This window comes from Ursus arctos, unplaced genomic scaffold (genome assembly GCF_023065955.2).
Source record: "Ursus arctos isolate Adak ecotype North America unplaced genomic scaffold, UrsArc2.0 scaffold_18, whole genome shotgun sequence".
Classification (NCBI taxonomy): domain Eukaryota; kingdom Metazoa; phylum Chordata; class Mammalia; order Carnivora; family Ursidae; genus Ursus; species Ursus arctos.
In genome coordinates, this window is record NW_026622852.1 from 49795600 (window position 1) to 49816059 (window position 20460).

A 20460-nucleotide genomic window follows, 5' to 3' on the forward strand; every position below is an offset into this window, starting at 1 on the left:
TCAATGTGCGTATTTTTCCAAGGGTATCTCAGTAACAAGACATAATCCAACTTCCTCTAGACGCTACTGTCCTTTATTAGGTCCCCCAAAGAACCTGTTTGTTGCTTCTCAAGTACACAGCAACGCAAATATCTGTTTAACTAATAGCAAACGAACACCATGCTTCTCTGCTCTGGGGGCCTTTCAGCATTCACAGTGACTTTACATTTCAATGCTGATTCCCAGTGAGCTTTTGGAGACATTTTAAATGGCAATTGGACACAACACGTGTGGCACCAATAGTGCACATAATTAAAGCGGTGGTCATATTAACAGCTATGACCAAGTTCATATATAGGCGGGCCACGACAACTGTGTCACAACTGCCCTGTGGCCGACAGCAACTATGGGATGCCACTGTGCATCTCTGAGGAGCAGAATAGAGCATATCCCTATTAGGCCCTTGTTCTCGGGGAATTATTGCACTATCTGACTTCATCAGTTATATTCTGGAAGAGTAAAAACTGTTCTTCCTTCCTTCCTCCCTGTGAAGGAAAGAGGGTCTGTTGCTGTTGTCAAGGTAGTGACAACATAATGACCTTTACCTGAAAGGTATGTTTAATTTGAATCCTATTAAGGGGAAAGAAGCATTATAATATTTATCGAGCTACTATAACCCAGCTGCTTTTATACGTTATTTACACATAATTCTCAAGACAACTCTGCAAGGTAGGGCTATTATCCACATTTTCAGACTAGGAAACAGGCTCAGAAAGGTGAAGTAACTTGCCCAAGGTCACACAGCTAGTAAATAGGGACGCTGTAATTCAAACCCAGGGCTGTCAGAAGGCTGTGCCCATGGCACACGCTCGGTACTTAAGCCAAAAGACATGCTGGTACACCAAGGGGGCTACTCACCCACTCCTCCTACGAACTCAGGCCCGCGACGTAGAGAACTTTCTTACAGGTAAGTTCTACACACGAGCTCATTCCCCTCATGAATGTGGCTCCCGCAGACTTATTAATGGTCTTGCAGCCCCGTTCATTATTACTGCACATTCACAATTTGTTTAATTCCTTTCCCCAGACAACTAGAGCCCTCTTAATTATGTTCCCCTGAGGTGAGTGGCTACTAATTGGAAAAGAGTCAGGTGAAATAAAAGAACACAGGCTGCTCAAATACATAAAACACAGCTTCCCAGGACAAAGGGGGAGGAGCGGGGGAGGACCTGCGGAGAGGTGGGAGGGCCCCCACCCCCAGGTGAGCAACACCTCTTTGACCCCAGAAAGGAATTAGCTAAGAGCTGCCCAGGGACTTGGAAGGTCCACTGTGTTGCTTTTCTTTCCCCCATAAAAATGCACAGTCAGCATTACAGTTCACACATTGCAGGACCCACTCCACCTCTCAGAGGCACACACCTCCTTAATCACATATCCCGACTGGCAAAGGGGAGCCCCTAAGTTTCCTCAGTTCACTACTTTTAAAGGAAAGGAAACTCTGAAAGAAGTCTTCTTCATTTGAGCTTTTCTTTCTTTTTTTGGGAAAAGAAACAAAAGTATAAACACAGCTTGTCCTACACTTTCAGATTCTGCTCTGAAATAAGGAGGCTTGGCATGGGTAGAGGTTAAAGGACAGGAGGTGGGAGAAAGAGCACCAACAAAGACCTCACAGCACATCTTGTCAGAAAGCACTCATAATCATGGTTCTGGTCTCACCGAGGGTGACCAGATGGGTGGCGTACAGGCCAATATCCTGGCTGCTGTGCACAGGGAGTCGGTCCCAGCAGCCACTGTCTACTGCACACCGGACAAGGGACAGCCCTGGGCTAAGGGCTCAACAGGCATTTTCTCAGTGGACCCTCACGACAACAGCATGAGGTAGGCACTATTGCTACCAGCACTGTACAGATGAAGAAATGAAGGTCATGCAGGTCATACAACTCGTCAATGGCAGAACAGACTAGAACCCAAGTCCATTCTGCTGAGCCAAAACGAGCAGACTGTTTCCCAGAAGCCCAGCTGGCGGAAGGAGGAGGGAAAGGAGATGAGGTCGTCCCTAATCTGCTTTCTGAGGGCCGGCCAGCAGCTGTGCCAAGTCACAGGCCCCGTCACATCATGTCCAAGCACCCAGCTCCCCGCCTCCCCTCGCCATAGGAATCCTCTTGTCCTAAATTTGTCTCTGAGCCCTTCCTCAGACAGTGTCCCTGGGCCCCAACCCCTCCTCCTTCAAGTCCTATTGAATCTCTGTTGCCCATCCGAGCACCACTTCTCACGGAACCCCAGTGGTTGTGAACACTTCCCTTTTTAGAGGCTTTTGTGTGGGTTGCCCATTTGGCATAAAGCACATGTTCATTTGCACGGTTATTCTAGATTGTCAGTCACAGGAGAACTGAACGGTTTCCTGTTTGCAGAGTCTACCACGTGCCTAGCACGGAAGAACAGCGACAGCGGAGCTGCTACACAGAGTGTGCACCAGACACCAAGGGCCGTGCAGCAGGCTTTAGCCACCTTATCTCATTTAATCCCCAAATAATCCTATTTATACCATCCATTTTATAGATTAAAAAAAGGATTCCCAGAAACCTGCCCATGGTCACAGTTAACGGTGATTCGAGCTCAAATCCTTCTACTTCAAAGTCTCTTATACTACTCTTGCTTAATATTCTCTTAACCATTATGTTAACTTAAGAAAAAAAAAAAAAACAGTTATTTGACAACTGTAACTGAAAAAGAAAACAGCAAGTTGATACTTCATAGAAAACTGTTTGCCTTACTAGCTTAAATGAATTGGTATTTTTTTGTTCTAAATAAGATTTAAAGCAATTTAATACAGCAATAAAAGCAGGAAAAGAAATAGGGGCAAAGGGAAAAAAACGCAAGCCGGGGTGAACTGGTGCCCCGGTTGTGTGCTGTGAGGTTTTTTTGCACACCTTCTGGGAGGGCCACAAATTTGGCTCTGAGCGCTCCAGCTGCCAACACCCAAAGAGGGAAACAGGATTATAACAGGCTTCATGGTGTCCATAGAGAAATAAACTATTCAGGAGCCTGAATTTGAAAAAGGCAACTGGGGAGGGGAATGAGAAAACGAACATCTTACGGTATATTTATTATGTGCTCCGTGTCTTCCATATGCTGGTGGGGCAACCAGCAAATATGACTGTGTGTCAGGCAACACGTTGGGCTGGGGATACAGGACAGAGAAAACAATTCCGGTCCCTGCCTGTTCGGAGCTTACAGCTAACAGCAGACGCGAAATAAGCGTCTTAGTGTATGTGTGTGAACAGAAGCAAAGGAAACATACAAGGTGCTGTGGGGCGGACCTGAGGTGACCTCATTCCATCGTGGCAGCAGTCTTGAAAGGCCGAGCTCCATAATTTACAGAGGCATCTATGGCTCAAACAGGTTAAGTGACTCGACAAAGGTCACAGCTGGTGAGAGGCAGAAAATACGGCTTGAAAAGCAGAAGGGGTACAAATGCCGTGAGTTACTTACAATTTTCTTAGGGGAAAAGGTATTTAACTTTGCGCCTGGTTTCTACCCAGCCCTCCCTGATTTATGAGCAATAGCCTGGGATGAGGACCCATAAGAGGACAAGAGCAATTCTAGTTGGGGGAGGAGGCATAGATCGCCCAGCTTCCATGTGTGCCGTCGAGAGCCAGCATACAGAGCTCGCAACTGTGGGCCAGTGGGAAGTACACGGGGTCGGGCACTGGAGATGGTTTGCTAATGCAACGCATGTCTATCACTACAGCTGAAGTGTGAAGGGGGAGGGGGGGGACAGGGGACAGTGCCCTTCTCAGTGTGGGCCCTGTGGCTTCCTGGGGTAACCCTGGATCTTGGGGGGAGATGCCTTCCAGAGCCCCAAGCCCCCAAACCCAACCTAAATGAACACATGAGCTACAAAGATAAGGCCTGGATGAAAACCTGGAAAGGTCAACATCAAAGCCTTAAGTGGTCCGCCCTTTTGTGCCTCCTCAGTCTACCGGAAGGAGACATACTTGGAAAACATCAGGAAGGGCTCCGTGGCTAAGACCACTGTAGCAGGAGAAGTTAATCACAGAGAAAAGGTCAGGAGACAGGGCTCTCTATTGCCCCAGAGAGTTCAATGAGAACCATAACGGCCAAAGCCAGCTGCAAAGGGAAGTCTCGAGTTGTGAGCCACAAGCCGCCCAGGAGACTCTCACAGAAATGCAGGAATGAATAAGGGGTAAAAGAAATGAGGAGAGGGAGAGAGAGAAAAAAAAAAGAGATTTATGGATAAATCAAAAGAAAGTAAACCCCTGCAAATGTAAAAATGTCAAAAGAGGGAAGGAGTTCTTGTGTTTTTCTAGGACTAAGATATGTCACATGCCAAGTGCAGAGCATCTAATTACTTCTTAGCCTAGCCTCTCAGTCTTTCAAATGTTTAAGGGTAAGAACAAACCCATTTTGTTGCGAGATCGCTCTGAGCCTAGCGCTGTGCTGGTGGCTTCATGAACTCTCCCTTGGCCCAACAACTGAGAGGCAGGGATGCTTACCCCAAAAGTCCTACCATGCGGCGAGGCCCGTCAACTGCATGATGGCAATACATGGTCTGTGGCTCCTGCTCTATGGGTGACGAGGAGCGCATCTAGAATGTTTTTGCCATAGAGACCACCATACTGTGCTGGAGAAATTCCACGGTTTTCTAAGTATTGGGTCCAACAGGCTCCAGGTCAGGGAGGAATGAGGAATTACATACTGAATGTATCTCAAGAAATGGAAAGCCAGGCCAAGGCTTGGTTGTGTAAGCAGAGGTCAGGGCCAGCTATACCCCACGCAGGCTGGTCAGAGACGAGACAAGGGAGGCGAGCTGCGCTGCCCCTTGCTCCGTCAGACAGCAGGACTGGGCCTGGCAAGGAGGGACCGGCAGGGCAGGTTCCGATGCTCAGATGTAGATGCAGCAGGAGAGGAGGTGGTGGGCCCACAGGGTGGGTAAGCTGCCACCAGGAGAGCCCCCAAAGGGCGGGTCGGTGAGCCGACAACCACCATTCCCAACCGGGGAAGGGCCATTCCCGTGGCAGAGGGGCACTGTGTCTTCTCTAACCCTGCAAGTCTCTGCACCACTGTGGGCATGCGATGCTGAGGCTGGACGACAGCTGTCTCACTGCACACCTAGCATCTGTGCCATCAGGGGCACCTTGGAGGGACCAACCACCTACACGGGCTACTCATTTTCACAGAACATTTGCTTTCTGCTATATATGCTTTTGGAAGGTTAAAAAATGTCTATTTTTAAATAAGGATGAATTACCTTACTAACAATAAAGATTGTATTAAAAATCTAATGGATCTGGAATTAGTGGTGATGGTTGCACAACCTGGTGAATATACAAAAAACCCACAGAATTGTACACTTTTAAAAAGGTCGTTAAGTGTTGCAATATATGAATTACATTTGAATAAAAAAAAATGGAAAACTGGAACCTATAGAATGTACAGTATCAATATAGATTCCTATAGACTCTACAGCACAGATAATGCAAAGAGCTCCCAGTCTCTTCTCTCTGCCATTTTTCCACCAGGAAGACAGTTTAGTCATAAATTGTCCAAAACTTCCTTCAAAGGCTCTTGGCATTCTCAGTCTTGGGTGCTGCTGAAGGAAATGGAGGGCATTTAAATGTAGTGACTGTCAACACCAAACAAGTTTTTAGATTGCCAGGCTTTTCATGGAAAACATATTTTTAGCTACACTCTTCTGGATGAGGAAACGGGAGGCTGGGAGAGGTGATGTGATTCACCCAAAGACATGTATTCAGTGAGACCAGAGCCAGGATTTGGACCCGAAACTTAACTCGTCTACTACTCAGCTTCTTTGTTTAAACCTCGGGGTCATGTTTAGCCAAATCTTATTGAGGGATTTACCTGGAAATCTAGAATTTCCCTTTGTTCAACCAACATACATCATACACTTCCTGCCTATCAGGCCCACTGCAGACCCAACTTCCCTCTTTTTTCTGTTGGAAACTGAAATCCTGGTCCTTATCCTCTCCTACTGCTCCCAAAGGAGCTCCTGTCGCTGTGGTTCCACCCCGAGCATTGGACCTGGTCCCTTGCTGCTTCTTAGCTGAAAAAAAACTGTCCTCCTACTCTCGCTTGGACACCTGAATTCTCTTGTGAAGGAGTGTTTTATCAGTTCCAGAACCATCTATAAATAAGCTCCTACCTTCCTGTGCCCAATGCCAGGGATATAGGAGGCACTCATAAATACTTGCTACAAAATGGAAATGACAGCTTTTGCTCACTTGGAATCCAATCTTTAACAACACCTACATAGCCCAGACTTCAGTATATACAGGAGAATTTTAGCCACACCCGTCTACCTAATCTACTTCCATTTTACCTGGGTGTTGTGTATTTCAACTGGATTTTGCTGGGTCATTTATATATATTTGCATTAACAGACTATAAACACATATATATGTAGTTATTAATTATAAAAATAGCACCTACTATTTATGGAACACCTGTTTTGTGTCAGTAGTAATTACTATTCATGTCTGACAGAAGAGAAAGGAGGCTCAGAGAGGTTCATTGACCTCAAAGCTAGTAAATGGGGAAGCCAGAACCAAAGCCAGGTTTTTCTGTTTCCACCACACCACACTTCATTGATTTCTATTTCTGTCACTAAGAATATCAACAATCTCACTAATTTTAGCATCAACTGTTTCCCTATGCAAAATCTCATGGCATCGATGAAAAGACAGATTGGACTGGACCCAGCTCCAGTCATCCAGAAGTCACTTCATAGCTGTGTTCAGACTGATGCCCCTTCACCACATGATCAGGCACATTTCAGCCTGCTTGCTAAAAATTCTCCATGGAATACATGATGCAGCATGTGGGGACTGATTCAGAACCCAACAGGTAGCATGGATAAAGAATCTAGAACTAGTATCTCTCACACAGAATCTGAGCATGTCCACTCTGGTGGAAGAATGGTTTCCAGAGTCAGGAGATACAATGCATTTTACAAAGACACCTGCAAAATTCAAACCTTAATTGTTCACACAGAATATAATTTTTGGTTCAACCATGTCCTCAAGAGCACCAGGAGTTAGCTACTGACTCGGCTCTTGATCTGGCTGGCCTATGGGGACAACATGAACTTGCCCTGATCTGCTCTGGAAAATATTTTGTCACAAAGGCATGTTAACAAGTGTCCAGAATAACCCAAATATACAATTCAATTTGGGAGCTGACTTGTAGTCCTTATTTAGGACTACTTCTGAAAGAGTAAGGCAGAAAAAGGAATTTACATGGGAAATACCATATGGTTTCTGCTGGGACCTTTTATTAGCAACATTTAATTATCATAGTGCCCGGTACATAGTAAGTGCTCTACAAATATTTTCTGAATGAAAAACATAAGACTATAATTAGCAAGTCACCAAGAAGCCTACATGAAAAATTTTTTCACAAAATCTTGGTGATGGGTACAACTTATTCTCTAAAACTCTGGAGGACATTAGTAAGGAAAGCTGTAATATCCGATGGCCTTACATTTCAAGTGCAGGCTCTACCATTTCTTAGCTGTGTGACAGTGGTTTAAGTCACTAAACCTCCCTGAGCTTCGATTTCCTAATCCATACAATGGAGCTAATTATGAATTATTATTTATGGCTTGATTTGAAGATCTGCAATAATGTTTATAAAGAGTGTGACACACACACTACTCAATAGATGGTGATTATTACAATGAAGGGAAATGCAGCAAGTTAATCCCTTTGTCCCAGAAATAGGAAGGCCCTCCCAACACTGGCCAAGGTCAGGGCTGCCGTCAGCCAAGGTAGGGAACATTCTCATTTTCACTTTCAAAGTCAAGAAAATGGTACATATCTAAAGTAGAAAGGAACCAGCAACACATGTTTTTAAATATTCATAAGGGCTGGAAATGTCTTACTCCTTTCGTTTTCTCTGCCATCTGCTTTTGTTTCTTTTCTTTTCATTCTTATGCCACAGCTGCAAATGAAAACAACCATACAATAACTCAAGTTAAATAAAAAAAAAAAATCAAAATAAAAACAATCTGAGGGGTAAAAAGAAAAGATGAATTATAAAGTTTTCCCCTGAGCTCACAGAGCAGCAGAAGTAAGAATGCTTGATGTGAGTTAAACCTTCTGGAAACCAAAATCCATGTCCCATGTTTATAATAACCATGATAAGAGCAACCACCATTTCCTACATGGCCCCTCTGTGCTACCTGATGACCAGTATCTCTAATTCTAAAGCCACTCTTCAAAGTAGGTAAATTAAACCCACTTTACAGAAAAAGATACTGCAAGGCAAAGAGACAAAATAGATTTTTAATGGTGACACAGCTAATAAGAGGTGAAATTGAGATTTGAATCCAGGTCTGTCTGAATCCAAAGCCGAGGCACTTTCTCTACCACTCTCTCCAAAAATGGGAAGGGATTTGAAAATTTTAATTTGGGAAATATTTAAGGCAGACCATTTGTACTAAACTGATTTATTCAGATAATTAAAATCTGTGATTATACCTCTAATTAAAGTTAACTCAGATAATTGGTTGCTGTATTTGTGAATGTGCAATTAGGGTCTTCCACATAATTGTGGGGTTTTCGGCATCATACTTTCCATTTATTCACCGCATCCCAGAGCTTTGCTCTACTGGCCTCTGTTCTACCCAAGGCTGCATTATAGCTCTTGGCGTCTCTGGGCCCAAGGACCATGACTTGTGATACCAACAGCAGGATCTGGACTCAGCCCCATTTAACATGTCTTTGTCCAGAAGTCAATGAACACCTCATCTTCAAGTGCAATGTAAAAAGCTCTCACAGCCTACACTGTTGTCCTGAAAACCCCTAGCAGCATGTACCTGAAGAAAAACTGGCAGCAGTGGTCCTCATGTGTTAATTACACTTTCGAAGTCTATTATGCATAGAAAGGGCACCTGCTGGCAGTGAAAATGACTAGAATCTGCCCTTCCTGTGCAGTGAGTAAATTGAGAGTTCATTTCTACAGGAGATAATAGTTTTCAGATTCCATTTCGTGTATCCCCTGCATGGGGACGTACTTAACATTTAAATCATCTGCAGAGGAACAAACCTCCTTCAAATTTACATGTTTCAAGCTCCTAGCACTTTACTTAAAATGCTAGTTATCCCTGCTGGCTCTTACCACCAAGGATTAAACTCAACAGTGGTGAAAGTCACCGAGCACAATAGAATAAAGTTATTAGCATTGACTCAAATTTCATGACATTTGTAGTTTCTGACCAAAGCAGTTGGTAGCAGGCTAAAGGTGATCAAATCAAGCCTTGAATGGAAGATCTGTTTTTTCTCTTGGGGCCTTTTATTACCACATTCTTAATATCTTGTAGTTAATAAACAGATACCAATCCCTGCTGGCCTGTAATCATCCTTTGGTCAAATGTCAAAAAAGTTCTTTCGTGAAAACAAGAGACCAGGAGAGGGACTGCTATCATATACACAGGAACCTCCAAGACGGAGCCTAATCACAAAACCCACTCAGGCTCTGAAAAATACAAGTCTTAGCTCTGATTTTTTTGGAGTGGAAGTTGGGGTTGACAAGGGCTTAGTAGCCTTCATTGTCAAGTCTTCCCTTCTAAGTCTACCCGCCAGCATCATCACTCTCAGCCAAGCTGGTGACACAGTTCACAAGAGGGCTGGCATTAGAAAGGAAGTTAGAAAGAGGATCTCGGATCACCTTCCACAGGAAAGAGCAACACAGCCAATAAATCCTTTAAGCAAACAAGAAAGGAGGGCTGCAAAGAACAACTGGCTAGAAGAAATACTGATTTTTTTTTAAAGTGAAACTTTCCAAGTATAGAAACCATACCTTTTCATTGTAGAAACAGAATAACACAACACAAAACAAAAATCACACCGAGTTCCTCTCCCTCCTCCCCATCACAAATCCCTGCTGACACCGTGGTGTGTTTCCTCTTAGATCTCTGCCTGTGTGTGTGTCTACATATATACATACAGATACATCTACATATGTATACACACATCTTCACACACATTTTTGTGTTTCATAGACACATGAAATGTTTGTTTTTGTAAAAACGGAATCATACAGTACATGGCATCTATACTGGAACAAGTTACTAAACCTCTTGGGGCCTTGGTTTCCCAAGCTGTGAAATGGAGCTAATAATACCCGCCTCGCAGGGTTGCTAGAAGAATTAAGTGAGATCACAGACTGGGGCATAGGAGATGTTCAACACTGGCAGCTACTGTTACCACTGTAACTGACAAAGACTTTTTCTCTGCACAGTTCTAGGAATGTAAGCTGCTAGTTCTAAGCCGGCTTTTTAGCAATTTAGCAACCAAAGCTTTCGAAATAATAGTAAAATAAAGTTGTACTATTTGGGAGGCAGAGGAAATACAATGCCTCTGCCAGGTCCTACCAATACCTGCACACAGAAGCCCATTTGTGCTGCCATCTGAAGCTCAGCATCAAGACACATAGGTGAGTCTCCTCCAGGGAGAACTCTTTCCTCTTACAGCACATGTCTGGGGTGATCTCTGTGGGGGGATCAGAGACATGTGTGCAGGGAAGGGACCTGTGTCAGTGTGTGTGTGTGTGTGTGTGTGTGTGTGTGTGTATGTGTGTGTGAGTATGGGGGCCACGTGTCTGGGTGGCGGTAGGTGCCTATGAGAGTCTTCTACATTGGGGCGGGGGGTGGCAGAAGGCTTCCATGTGCTAAGGGGACTGTGTGAGTCTATCTTAGGAACATTATGCCCCCTTTCTACATTTTCCATCTATTCCTCTCACTATCCTACTCCACCTTTGTCCTCTTTCCCCCTCTCATTCCCCTATATCTTTCTTCCTGTCTGAATGTCAGTGTCCTCTTCCGCCCAGCCCCCCAGTCTTTCATTCAAACAACAAACACTACTGGATAGCAAACATGGTCCTCTCCTTTGAGACACATGGCAGTATGGAAAAAACCAAGACAGTTGGTTTAGGACCTCAAAAGGAAGCAACAAGTCTAAGCAGAGAAACAGTCCCTTAATTTCATAAGAAGTGGGAGAAAGGCACAGATAAAAACAGCTACCTTGATAAGAAAGATATATAACTGAGAGAGAAATGAGCCGATTCACCTAGTGCTATGCACTGGAGAGGGCCACTGATGGCCCTGTGCTACATCTTGGTTGTACACATGGCTTCTTGGGATGAGAGTGAGCCCAACACATTCAAATTAGAAGTCCTGTAGAATACTCCCAGGACAATCTGGCTACTTCAGTGAACCCTTTCAGTGACAGGACTGCAAAATGGGCTGGAAGAACCCAGCAAAAATTATGACTGACCTGATGGTATATGTCCTAAAATCATCTGTTTTTAAGTGATGGGGCTGTGACCCCTCAATGGGTCACTTTCTCCTGAAGCTCTTAATTTCTGGCAGGCAGTACCTTTTCCTACATACATACAGTGCTCCCTTATCAACGTCTGCTGACTTGAGCTGTCTGGAGACAATGTCTTTATTTATTTATTTAAAAGATTTTATTTATTTATTTGACAGAGATAGAGACAGCCAGCGAGAGAGGGAACACAAGCAGGGGGAGTGGGAGAGGAAGAAGCAGGCTCATAGTGGAGGAGCCTGATGTGGGGCTCGATCCCATACCGCCGGGATCACGCCCTGAGCTGAAGGCAGACGCTTAACCGCTGTGCCACCCAGGCGCCCCAGGAGACAATGTCTTTAATCACATTATGCTGGAGAAAGAAATTATTCAGAAGGAAAAGAGATCCAAATCTGTTACACAGTCTTTCTCGGTAATCTGTCGAGGGCAGACAGTGACAATATATCTGCGGAAACGTTTACTGAGCCCCCACCATTAGCCAGCTTTTCTACATTGTGTCCCTTCATCTGCTGGATCATTTATCTTTATATATTACATATGGAATAACTTCATTTTACAGATGAGGAAACAAAGTCTTAAGCCAAGTGACTTGCCCAAGATGGTAGAGCTGACTGACTCTAAAGCCTCCCTTCCTTCCACTAAAACACATTTCCCTGAACAGTCAAACTCCCATCAAAAAACTGCAGAGGGTTTTGAAGTCTGGCTTGTGCACCCAAACCACAGCTGCAAATGAGTCCCACAGAACGTGCCAGGGTATGGCTGAAACTTGAAGACCCTGGGGACCCCAACTGTTCCTCTCACCAGTCTCCAATCCATCTTGGGGGAAAAAGAAAAAAAAAATATCACACCACTACTTGGTGCTTTGGTCTCTCCAAATGAGAAATGGGGAAAGACCCACTGCCTTGAACTCGGAAGAACGCCACGGCACAGCTGAAAGCTGTTTGGAAACAAAAGGGCCAAGCTATCACCTGGTCTAAAATTCACATCGTTTTGAAGTTCGTAGTTTTAGTTTAGTCACCAGCGGCATTACAAGTGACAGCCCTAACATCCCGGTCAGGTGCTGGAGGAGGAAAAGCAGGGGACGGGGTGAGCAGCGGCCTTACCAGCAGTAGTCCAGGAGATGCGGAGGCAGGACGGGGATGTACACGTGCTGCCAGAACATGGGGTACAGCATGGCGGCGGACCCGTGGATGCAGGCAGTCAGCTGCAACACAAGCACATCAGAGCCTCAGAGCTAAGAAATCCGCGTGAGGAGACGCTGTCGCTGGAGGTGAGCGATGCAATTCAATGCCTACTGCTCGACATACTTAAAATTGTAAGTTAACTCAACCACTTGAATTCAAATGTAGTGAGAGCTTGCTTTTCATAAGATATCTTCCTCCCCACCCTGATTATGAAGCTAACGCATAACGACAGTAACAATTTTAGAAAATGGAAAAAGGGGCAAAAGAAAATAAAAGTCTTTCACCATCTGCAAATAACTTGGGGTATTACAAACAAAGCACTTTTACTCCCCATTCTAATAAAATTAGGGTTCCTGTAAACACAGTGCTCAGTTGCCTTCTTTTAAAGTTTATGTTTATTTGCTTGCATTTTCTCACATCCTTAAATATTCCTAGAAAACATATCTTTTAATGACACTCAATGAATTTCCCACACTATAACCACTTTCCTGCCATTACGTTATATAATCAGATCATGTCAATAATTTTTTCACATGGTTCCTAGATGTAAGATTCAGAGACACTAACTATAGTTTAAATATAATAAATGTATTAATATAATAAATAAAGGATGGAGGCTCTTTACACTCCTGCAAGCCATGTATTAGAATGTCCTCTCCATACCTCACCAGTGCTAAGAAAGGTAGTCAAGTTAGCAGCTTTGAAAGTGTATCTATCTGGATTTTATTTTTATTCCTCTGATCATATCTAAGGCTTAATGTCTTGTCATATTTCTTGGTTATATTTCATAGGTAAAAGGTCTGTTCATGGGGTGCCTGGGTGGCACAGTGGTTAAGCGTCTGCCTTCGGCTCAGGGCGTGATCCTGGCGTTATGGGATCGAGCCCCACATCAGGCTCTTCCGCTATGAGCCTGCTTCTTCCTCTCCCACTCCCCCTGCTTGTGTTCCCTCTCTCGCTGGCTGTCTCTATCTCTGTCGAATACATAAAAAAAAAAAAAGGTCTGTTCATATTCTTAGTCACTAATAAGTATTAGTATTTTTTAAAAGTGATTTATAAGTGAACACTGGATATACAAAGGATACTAATGCCTTATAATGTTTCTGAAAATAATTTATCCTTCTATAATTTACTTTGAATTTGGCGGGGGTGGGGGAGAAGGTTTAAATAATTTCACAGACAAATTTTTTCCTTCATGATGGTTTCTACTGCTGTTGTACTACGAAAGTCCTCCCAAATTCTTCCCCAGCATTTAACTCTTTAATCCATCTGGAATTAATCTAGGTTTAAGGACAGAGGTGAGAATTTATTTTTTCCACATAGTTAATCAATTGCCCCAGCACTGTTTATTGACTAATCCTTCCTCTCCCTCTTCTTTTGACCTGCCGCTATTTCATATTCCTTCTTTTTCTTAAGAGCTAGACACACCATATCAGGATTTGATATAATTAAAAAATTAGGGACAGAGATATAATGGAATAAAATTGCTACAAAATTCAATATAGTGAAAGAAGGGAAAAAACCCAACACCTTTGGAGATATGGCTATGAAGTGACAAAAGCCAACAACACATGTTTCTTTCTGCCTTTTTTCTTTAATGTTTCTTTGGTTTCTGGGAAGCCTGTTCCCATGAGGACTTTGCTTCTTTTGGAAGCTGTTAACTGGCCTTTGCTGACAGAAGGACATTTACGTGGCGAAAGAGTGACGTGCCAAGGCCCAGTTAAAAGAATCCCAGAGGTTAGTGTAACATGAACAGCTTTAAATTGGATATTCTGCTGATGTTTCCCAGTTGTGAGGGCTGTGTATTAAATCCACCGCTGCTACTTTCTTCCCCCTCCTGCTCCCTCCAGACCCTGTTCTTTAAATCAGGTACATGTCATGAACAGGAGCTGATCCAGCAAGCTCACAAGAGTTGTTCCCAGCTACTCTGCCAAGGCCTGTAGGTTTAACCCATCCCTTCTCAACCCATTTCAGTAGGAGTCCATATAAAGAAGGCTGTCATATTTTACATGACTCATCTCTTCAGGGTTAGAAGACATGAAAAAATCTTTGCTGGTGTTGAACGAGGAGAAAATGAACAAACTTCACTCCAACTGCACCCTGAAGTCAGGCTGGAGGGTTACCCTGGCTTTGGGCCCCAGTTCCTCCTGCCCATCCTTTAACCAGCTGCCAAAGGACTCAGACTAAAGTGCAGGTCCAGTCATGTCACATCCTCCTCAGAAGGCTTTGGGGGCACGTCTGGGGCAGGCGTGTCTCCACCAGCTTCCGGTCTACCTGTAGAGCAGCTTCTCCAGCCACAGTCTCGACTGCCTTCTCCAAGTTTCTCCTTTGAATAAATCATTTCAGACTTAGGAGTAGCTATGTACTGCTTTCCCGGAACTGTGCCCCTCACAAACACCTCCTCCTCTGGGTCTCTGTGAAAGCACTACTTTCCTCGCATGGCTCTTCTGGCCATAAGCCCCCATTATTAATGGGACTATACCTGTCTGCACGTTTGTCCTCTCAGTGGGAAGTACAGAAAGACCCTGCCTCTCTTCCTTTCCATGTTCTCAGTGGCACAGCGTCTATGTAAGTGCAAGTCAAGGCAATGTTTCCTCCATAAATAGAAAACAATTCCTACTTAAAATATATTCACAATATAAAGACAGTTAGTGGCCTGGCTTTTAACTATTGGACCAACATTTTCCTGAGTCTCACAGAGTGGGGTATATGACTCAAATTCCAAAACAGAAATGGCAAGCTTAGACACACAAATATGCCACTCTCGGGAAATCGTGTCAATGGATTCATTCATTCATTCATTCTTTTAATAATATGCTTACTCTACAACTCTACAACACATCAAATAAATAAGTAAAAGCACTTTAAAATCTCTAAGGTGCTGTACAAATATAAGACGTTCTCATCACATGAATTCATTTGTAATTCTCTTTGGGAAAGTCATTCAATAGAATATTCCTGGTTGAGATAGAACTTGATTACTTCCCTCTTTTTAGCTTGAATTGGTTTGAGTCAAAATCCTATTTCAAGCAATAAAGTGGCAGAGATCTTATCTTCAGACAATGTTCTTTTTCATGTCTCCTTTCCCTCAAGAAGACCTAGAAGCTAAATGTCAAGATTTCAAAATTACCTATCCCTCATAAAAATCGAACTTTAAAGGTCCTTGATCATCATCCTCATTGGGGGTTTTCTAGAAGCCAAATCTCTGTAATTGGAGTAAAATGTATTTACCCATTTGGTTAAGAAAACAAACAAACAAACAAACAAAAAAAGAGGAGTGTTTGGCTCTTTTCCAAAATGCAAAGTGGCAAAATAATGTACATTGTTACTTAGGAATAGTGGTGAGTCAACCACAAGAAAAGTGTTATGATTTATCTGTGCTTAATCAGAAATAATATTATATCCCATAAATTACCATTAGCCACTTATTTTAAAAACAACTCTAAGGCCAACTCCATTTGCAAAAATAAGGCTGCTAAAGGCCTATGCTCATTCCTTACAGAACACAAAATTTTAAGGTAATGAAAGTACACAATTTGGATTATAGTCAAAAAGGGGTATTGTGAATATTAAATTGAAGTGCAAGTTGAAGAAAATGATCCTATCAAAATCTCACTCAGTGGGAGAATAGAAAGATAGTATGTGTAAAATTTGCCCAAAGTCATTAGTCACAATGAATATTCATCAGAAGCCAATTATCAATCCCATTTAATGACACCCCAAAAGATTTTGCCCTGAAGCAGCTGAATAGTCTAAGACTCCAGACAAAACTAGACAAATTATACAGCCAACAGCCAGTCTAGCCAGGACACAGATTGTAAAGTAAACCACTGGTGGGTTTCTAGACGCACTTTTAGCAAATTCTGTCCTCAATTAAAGGTGCACAAGGTCAGTTCTATCTTGGAGCTTTCTGTATGGCTCCATTAGTTTCCTTTGAGGCAAAGGGAGAGAAAGAAAGAAGGCAACAGGGATAGGACAGGGAGAGTGATCAATGATAGAGCTGGAAAAATCATGAAGACATTATGTATATGTGTGGGTGTGTGTGGATATATATATCTATTGGAGATATATATGCATATATATAATTTTTTCCCCCTTAGTTTAAGGTATTTCTCAGATATAATGCCCAGGTAGCCACAGTCTTAGATTTTAGTTCCTTGGCTGATTCCTAATGGTAGCTGTGCAGTTTAACATGAAACAAAAGTAAGACTCTCCCCTTAAAAACAAACACACATACAAACAAACAAACAAACAGCCAAGGAATCCCCACAGTATATGTGCCAGCCACCATGTTAGGGGTTTAGGGTACCGAAGAGTATTGTTTTAGAAGCGTGCACGTTTACATACATATACGCTCATCACCATATTTCACAGATGCAGAAACAGCTTCAGAGGTGAAATAACTTGCCCAAAGCCACACAGCTCGTAAGTGACAGAACTGGGACTCACATCCAGGTCTGTCAGACTGTAACGGCCACTGTGTTTCCACAATGCATAAATTAACTAAAAAGATTTTTGATTGCCTACCCTGTGCCTACACACCGTGCTGAGGAGCCTGAACTAGGTGAGACACCACTCCTATCGGCATGGCCAAATTATGTAGAAATACGTTTGCCTTGCTGTTAGATGACCAAATATCTGGGGTAAAATACCAATTAACAGAAAATAATCATTTTTAAAACAAACACAGATCTGATAATTTCCTAGGATTAGTTACACTTAACTAGAGTGTTGTATTGTCTTTTATCCACTGGGAATTCTAGACAATGGCATAATGATTGTTGGTCAAACGGATAGGCTTACACCCCAATCTGGCACACCTATTTCAAAGTCTGGTTTTCTGTCATGTTTCCTTTCATATACTTGCATGGAGCTGCCATTAACTCTCTTTTTGATCTGAGCAAGCCGCTTCCACTCCTGGGTCTCAATTTCACCTATAGGGAAAACGAGAAGTTGGACTCCATTATCTCTGTGCCCTCTTCCAGCTTTGACAATTTCCAATCTAGAGGAATTACCATCCTTTGACCTGAAGAATGTGCCTCCTCTGCCCCAGCTCACCTTCTTCAGCTATACGAAGTATAAGTAAAACAGGGGCCCACCTAGAATTCCTGTGCTATCTTGGAACTACCACCTTTCAGCCACTGCAGCCCTAAAACGTGGCTGTGGAGGGCACAGCCTTCCCCTGTGCTTGGCCCCCGACACTCTGGGTATCTCAGATGATCTTAGAAGACCAGGGGGCATGAAACTAAAGATGTGAGCTCCTCAAGGACGGAGACCATTTGATTTCCCCTCCCTATCTCACTATGCTTGACACAGAGCAGGCGCTGGGCAGTTGTTGGGGAATGTAAGGATGCCTCCAGCTTAACACCATGAGGAATGGTAGGCAAGATTACCAGACATTTAACAAATTGTAACTGCTTAAGAGATCACAATGGGTAGTAAGGAAGGCACGTATTGCGTGGTGCACTGGGTGTTATACGCAACTAATGAATCATCGAACTTTACATCAAAAAATAAAAAAAAAAAAGAGATCACAATTAGAAGCTGCACATTTCTAAAAGGTATTGAGATTCCAAGTTCTAAAGGCAGACAGAGGAAAAAATCAGATGGTCACAGTCATTCTTCACATCCTAGAACTCAGGAAGCTGAAAAGATCAAACTGACACCTGCTTCATCACAGGGTTAGTTGGAGGCAGAATTTCGATTTCCCTCTGAAGCCAAACACCAGGAAATTGATAAAAACAAAGAGTACAGAAAGAATACCAGAAAGCTAGCTTTAAAGATAGGTCATTTTTAAGTCTACTCATTTCAACTACGAATCATCTTAAGTAAAACAGTTGCAGAAAACGTTATGTGTCTCGTAGAAATTGTTAGCTCCCTCAGTTTGAGAACTAGATTCCTTTATTTAATTATAAACCATCTTTGTAGTCATCAAGAAATAAACGGTACCATGATTCAAACAGTGTTGCTGATTTTGTTTTTGATTTTTATTTATTCTCAAATAGAAAACCCATTATGATATCAACAAAAAGTTTTTTTGTAGGGACTATGAAAGTTAATCTACTCAACCCTTCCAAGGGTATGAGGAAAACCTTTCATTATAAATGGTTCAGCTATGATCAAATTGTGTTTACTATATTTAGTGAGGGAAGAGTTGGCTTTTAAGAAACTATCAAAGATGCTTTAACAGAAAGACAATTTATAAAGCCTTAGAAATCAAAGACCTTCAGCTGGTCTAGACAGATGCCAGACATGTGCGTGGAAAGAAGGAAAAGAGCAAAGAATGTCCTGCTTTTCTTAGAAGCCAAAATGTAATGCTTCCTTAATTTTTTTTTTTTTTTTGCAGGGGGTGGGGGCAATCTTTTTTCCAGTAGTTTCACTTAGTTGGATGGAACACATCCTACCTCTTGCTTCTCCACTATCCTCTGGGGAAAGAGAAGGGGAAAAAAAAAATCCAACACACCAACACAGAGTCGAGGGGAGGGCCTTCCTCTAAGAGCGAGATCATCCAGTCATCCAGTCGCCTGCTTAATCACTTCTCTCTTTCCTTTTTTAAAAAGGGATCTACTAGGTAAAGTAATTAGAATAAGTTATTAGCCAGGGCAATAAGCTTTTGTGCCAAGATCTGACCCTGCAAAATACGAAAGCAACTAGAATTGCCAGAGAAAAGCTTTAGCTTCCAAAGCAGAAGCAGAAACAATGGTATGGCCCACTATAATGTAAACAAGCCCATAGCACCAAGAGTGAGGGGAGTGAAGCCTTTTCTTTAAGATGAAAGAGAAAAAGGCAAAGTTACATTGAGATTGATAATTCATTTTAATACAGGGACAGCAAGGTGCTGTCCCTCCTCCATTCTGTGCCTGTGACAGACATTACTAACTGTGGAGTTAGGACATGGCCTGAAGATTCCTCCAAACACATAACCATTGTCAATGGATCCAAGTTGGCAGTCAAAAGGAATCTATCAGCCACCTCAAGTTTCGTATAAGTGAATATTAATGGTTCTCTGAAAATATTTCTAAGATCATAATTTATGTTTACCTAATTTACACTGTTGCTTTAATAAAGAATCACATTTTTTAAAAAGAAAGAAAACACAGGGGCATCTGGGTGGCGCAGTCGGTTAAGCACCCGACTCTCAGCATTAGCTCAGGTCATGAGGTCATGAAATTGAGCCCCGTGCTGGGCTCTTCGCTCAGCATGGAGTCTGCTTAAGATTCTCTCTCTCTTCTGCCTCGCCCCCCAACCCCACGTGCACACTCTCTCTAAAAAAAAAAAATCTTAAAAAAGAAAAGTAGTGTAACCGAACATGGAATCATGAGTACCTACCTATCAGGTATCCATACATGAAGAAGCAGGAAACCTCAGGCAGTAGGAGTCACTAGATTTGAAGGCATGGGGGGAAAATATCTTCCCTATAGCATTTTTTCAGGCAAATCCGACCTTAGAAAATACTAGTAAACTCAGGAAGATTGAAGCTGTAATATAGCTACCACCATGACCACTTCACTTCCTCTGCATTTACTACTGCAAGCACCATTCCAAGTGCTTCTATGTGTTTACTAATTTCATCTTTTTAACAGCCCTGTAAGGTAGGTGACACTACTGTCCCCACTCCACAGATGAGGAAACCAAGGTGACTACATATTTAAGGACCTTGTGCAAGGTCACAGAGCTAGTGGCAGAGCTAGGAGATGAACGTAGGGAGTCTAGCTCTGGAGTCTGTGCTCTTAGGTCACAGGAAACTGCCTCTGTGCTAGGATCTGTATTAATCTATTACTGAGAATCCACTACGTGTACAAGCCATGCCCTCAAGCAATTTAAAATAGCGAGAGAAAGATCAAAATGCAAACAATCAACTTCAACACAAAGGCATTATACAAGAGGTGGCATAAAAGAGGTTCAAGTGTGTTAGCACATAAAGAAGGAATCAT

The 20460-nt window shown here is 42.8% G+C and overlaps 1 protein-coding gene across 9 annotated transcripts in view; it reads right to left on the reverse strand.

Moving 5' to 3' along the window:
• The window catches only part of DENND1A (DENN domain containing 1A), a 489454-nt gene that overhangs the window by 206363 nt on the left and 262631 nt on the right, over nucleotides 1-20460 (reverse strand). For all 9 annotated transcript variants that reach the window (XM_057313747.1, XM_044389585.3, XM_044389586.3 and 6 more), the window contains one exon: nucleotides 12449-12549. In XM_057313747.1, coding sequence (XP_057169730.1) covers nucleotides 12449-12549 — 101 coding nt within the window. The remainder of the gene's footprint in view (nucleotides 1-12448; nucleotides 12550-20460) is intronic.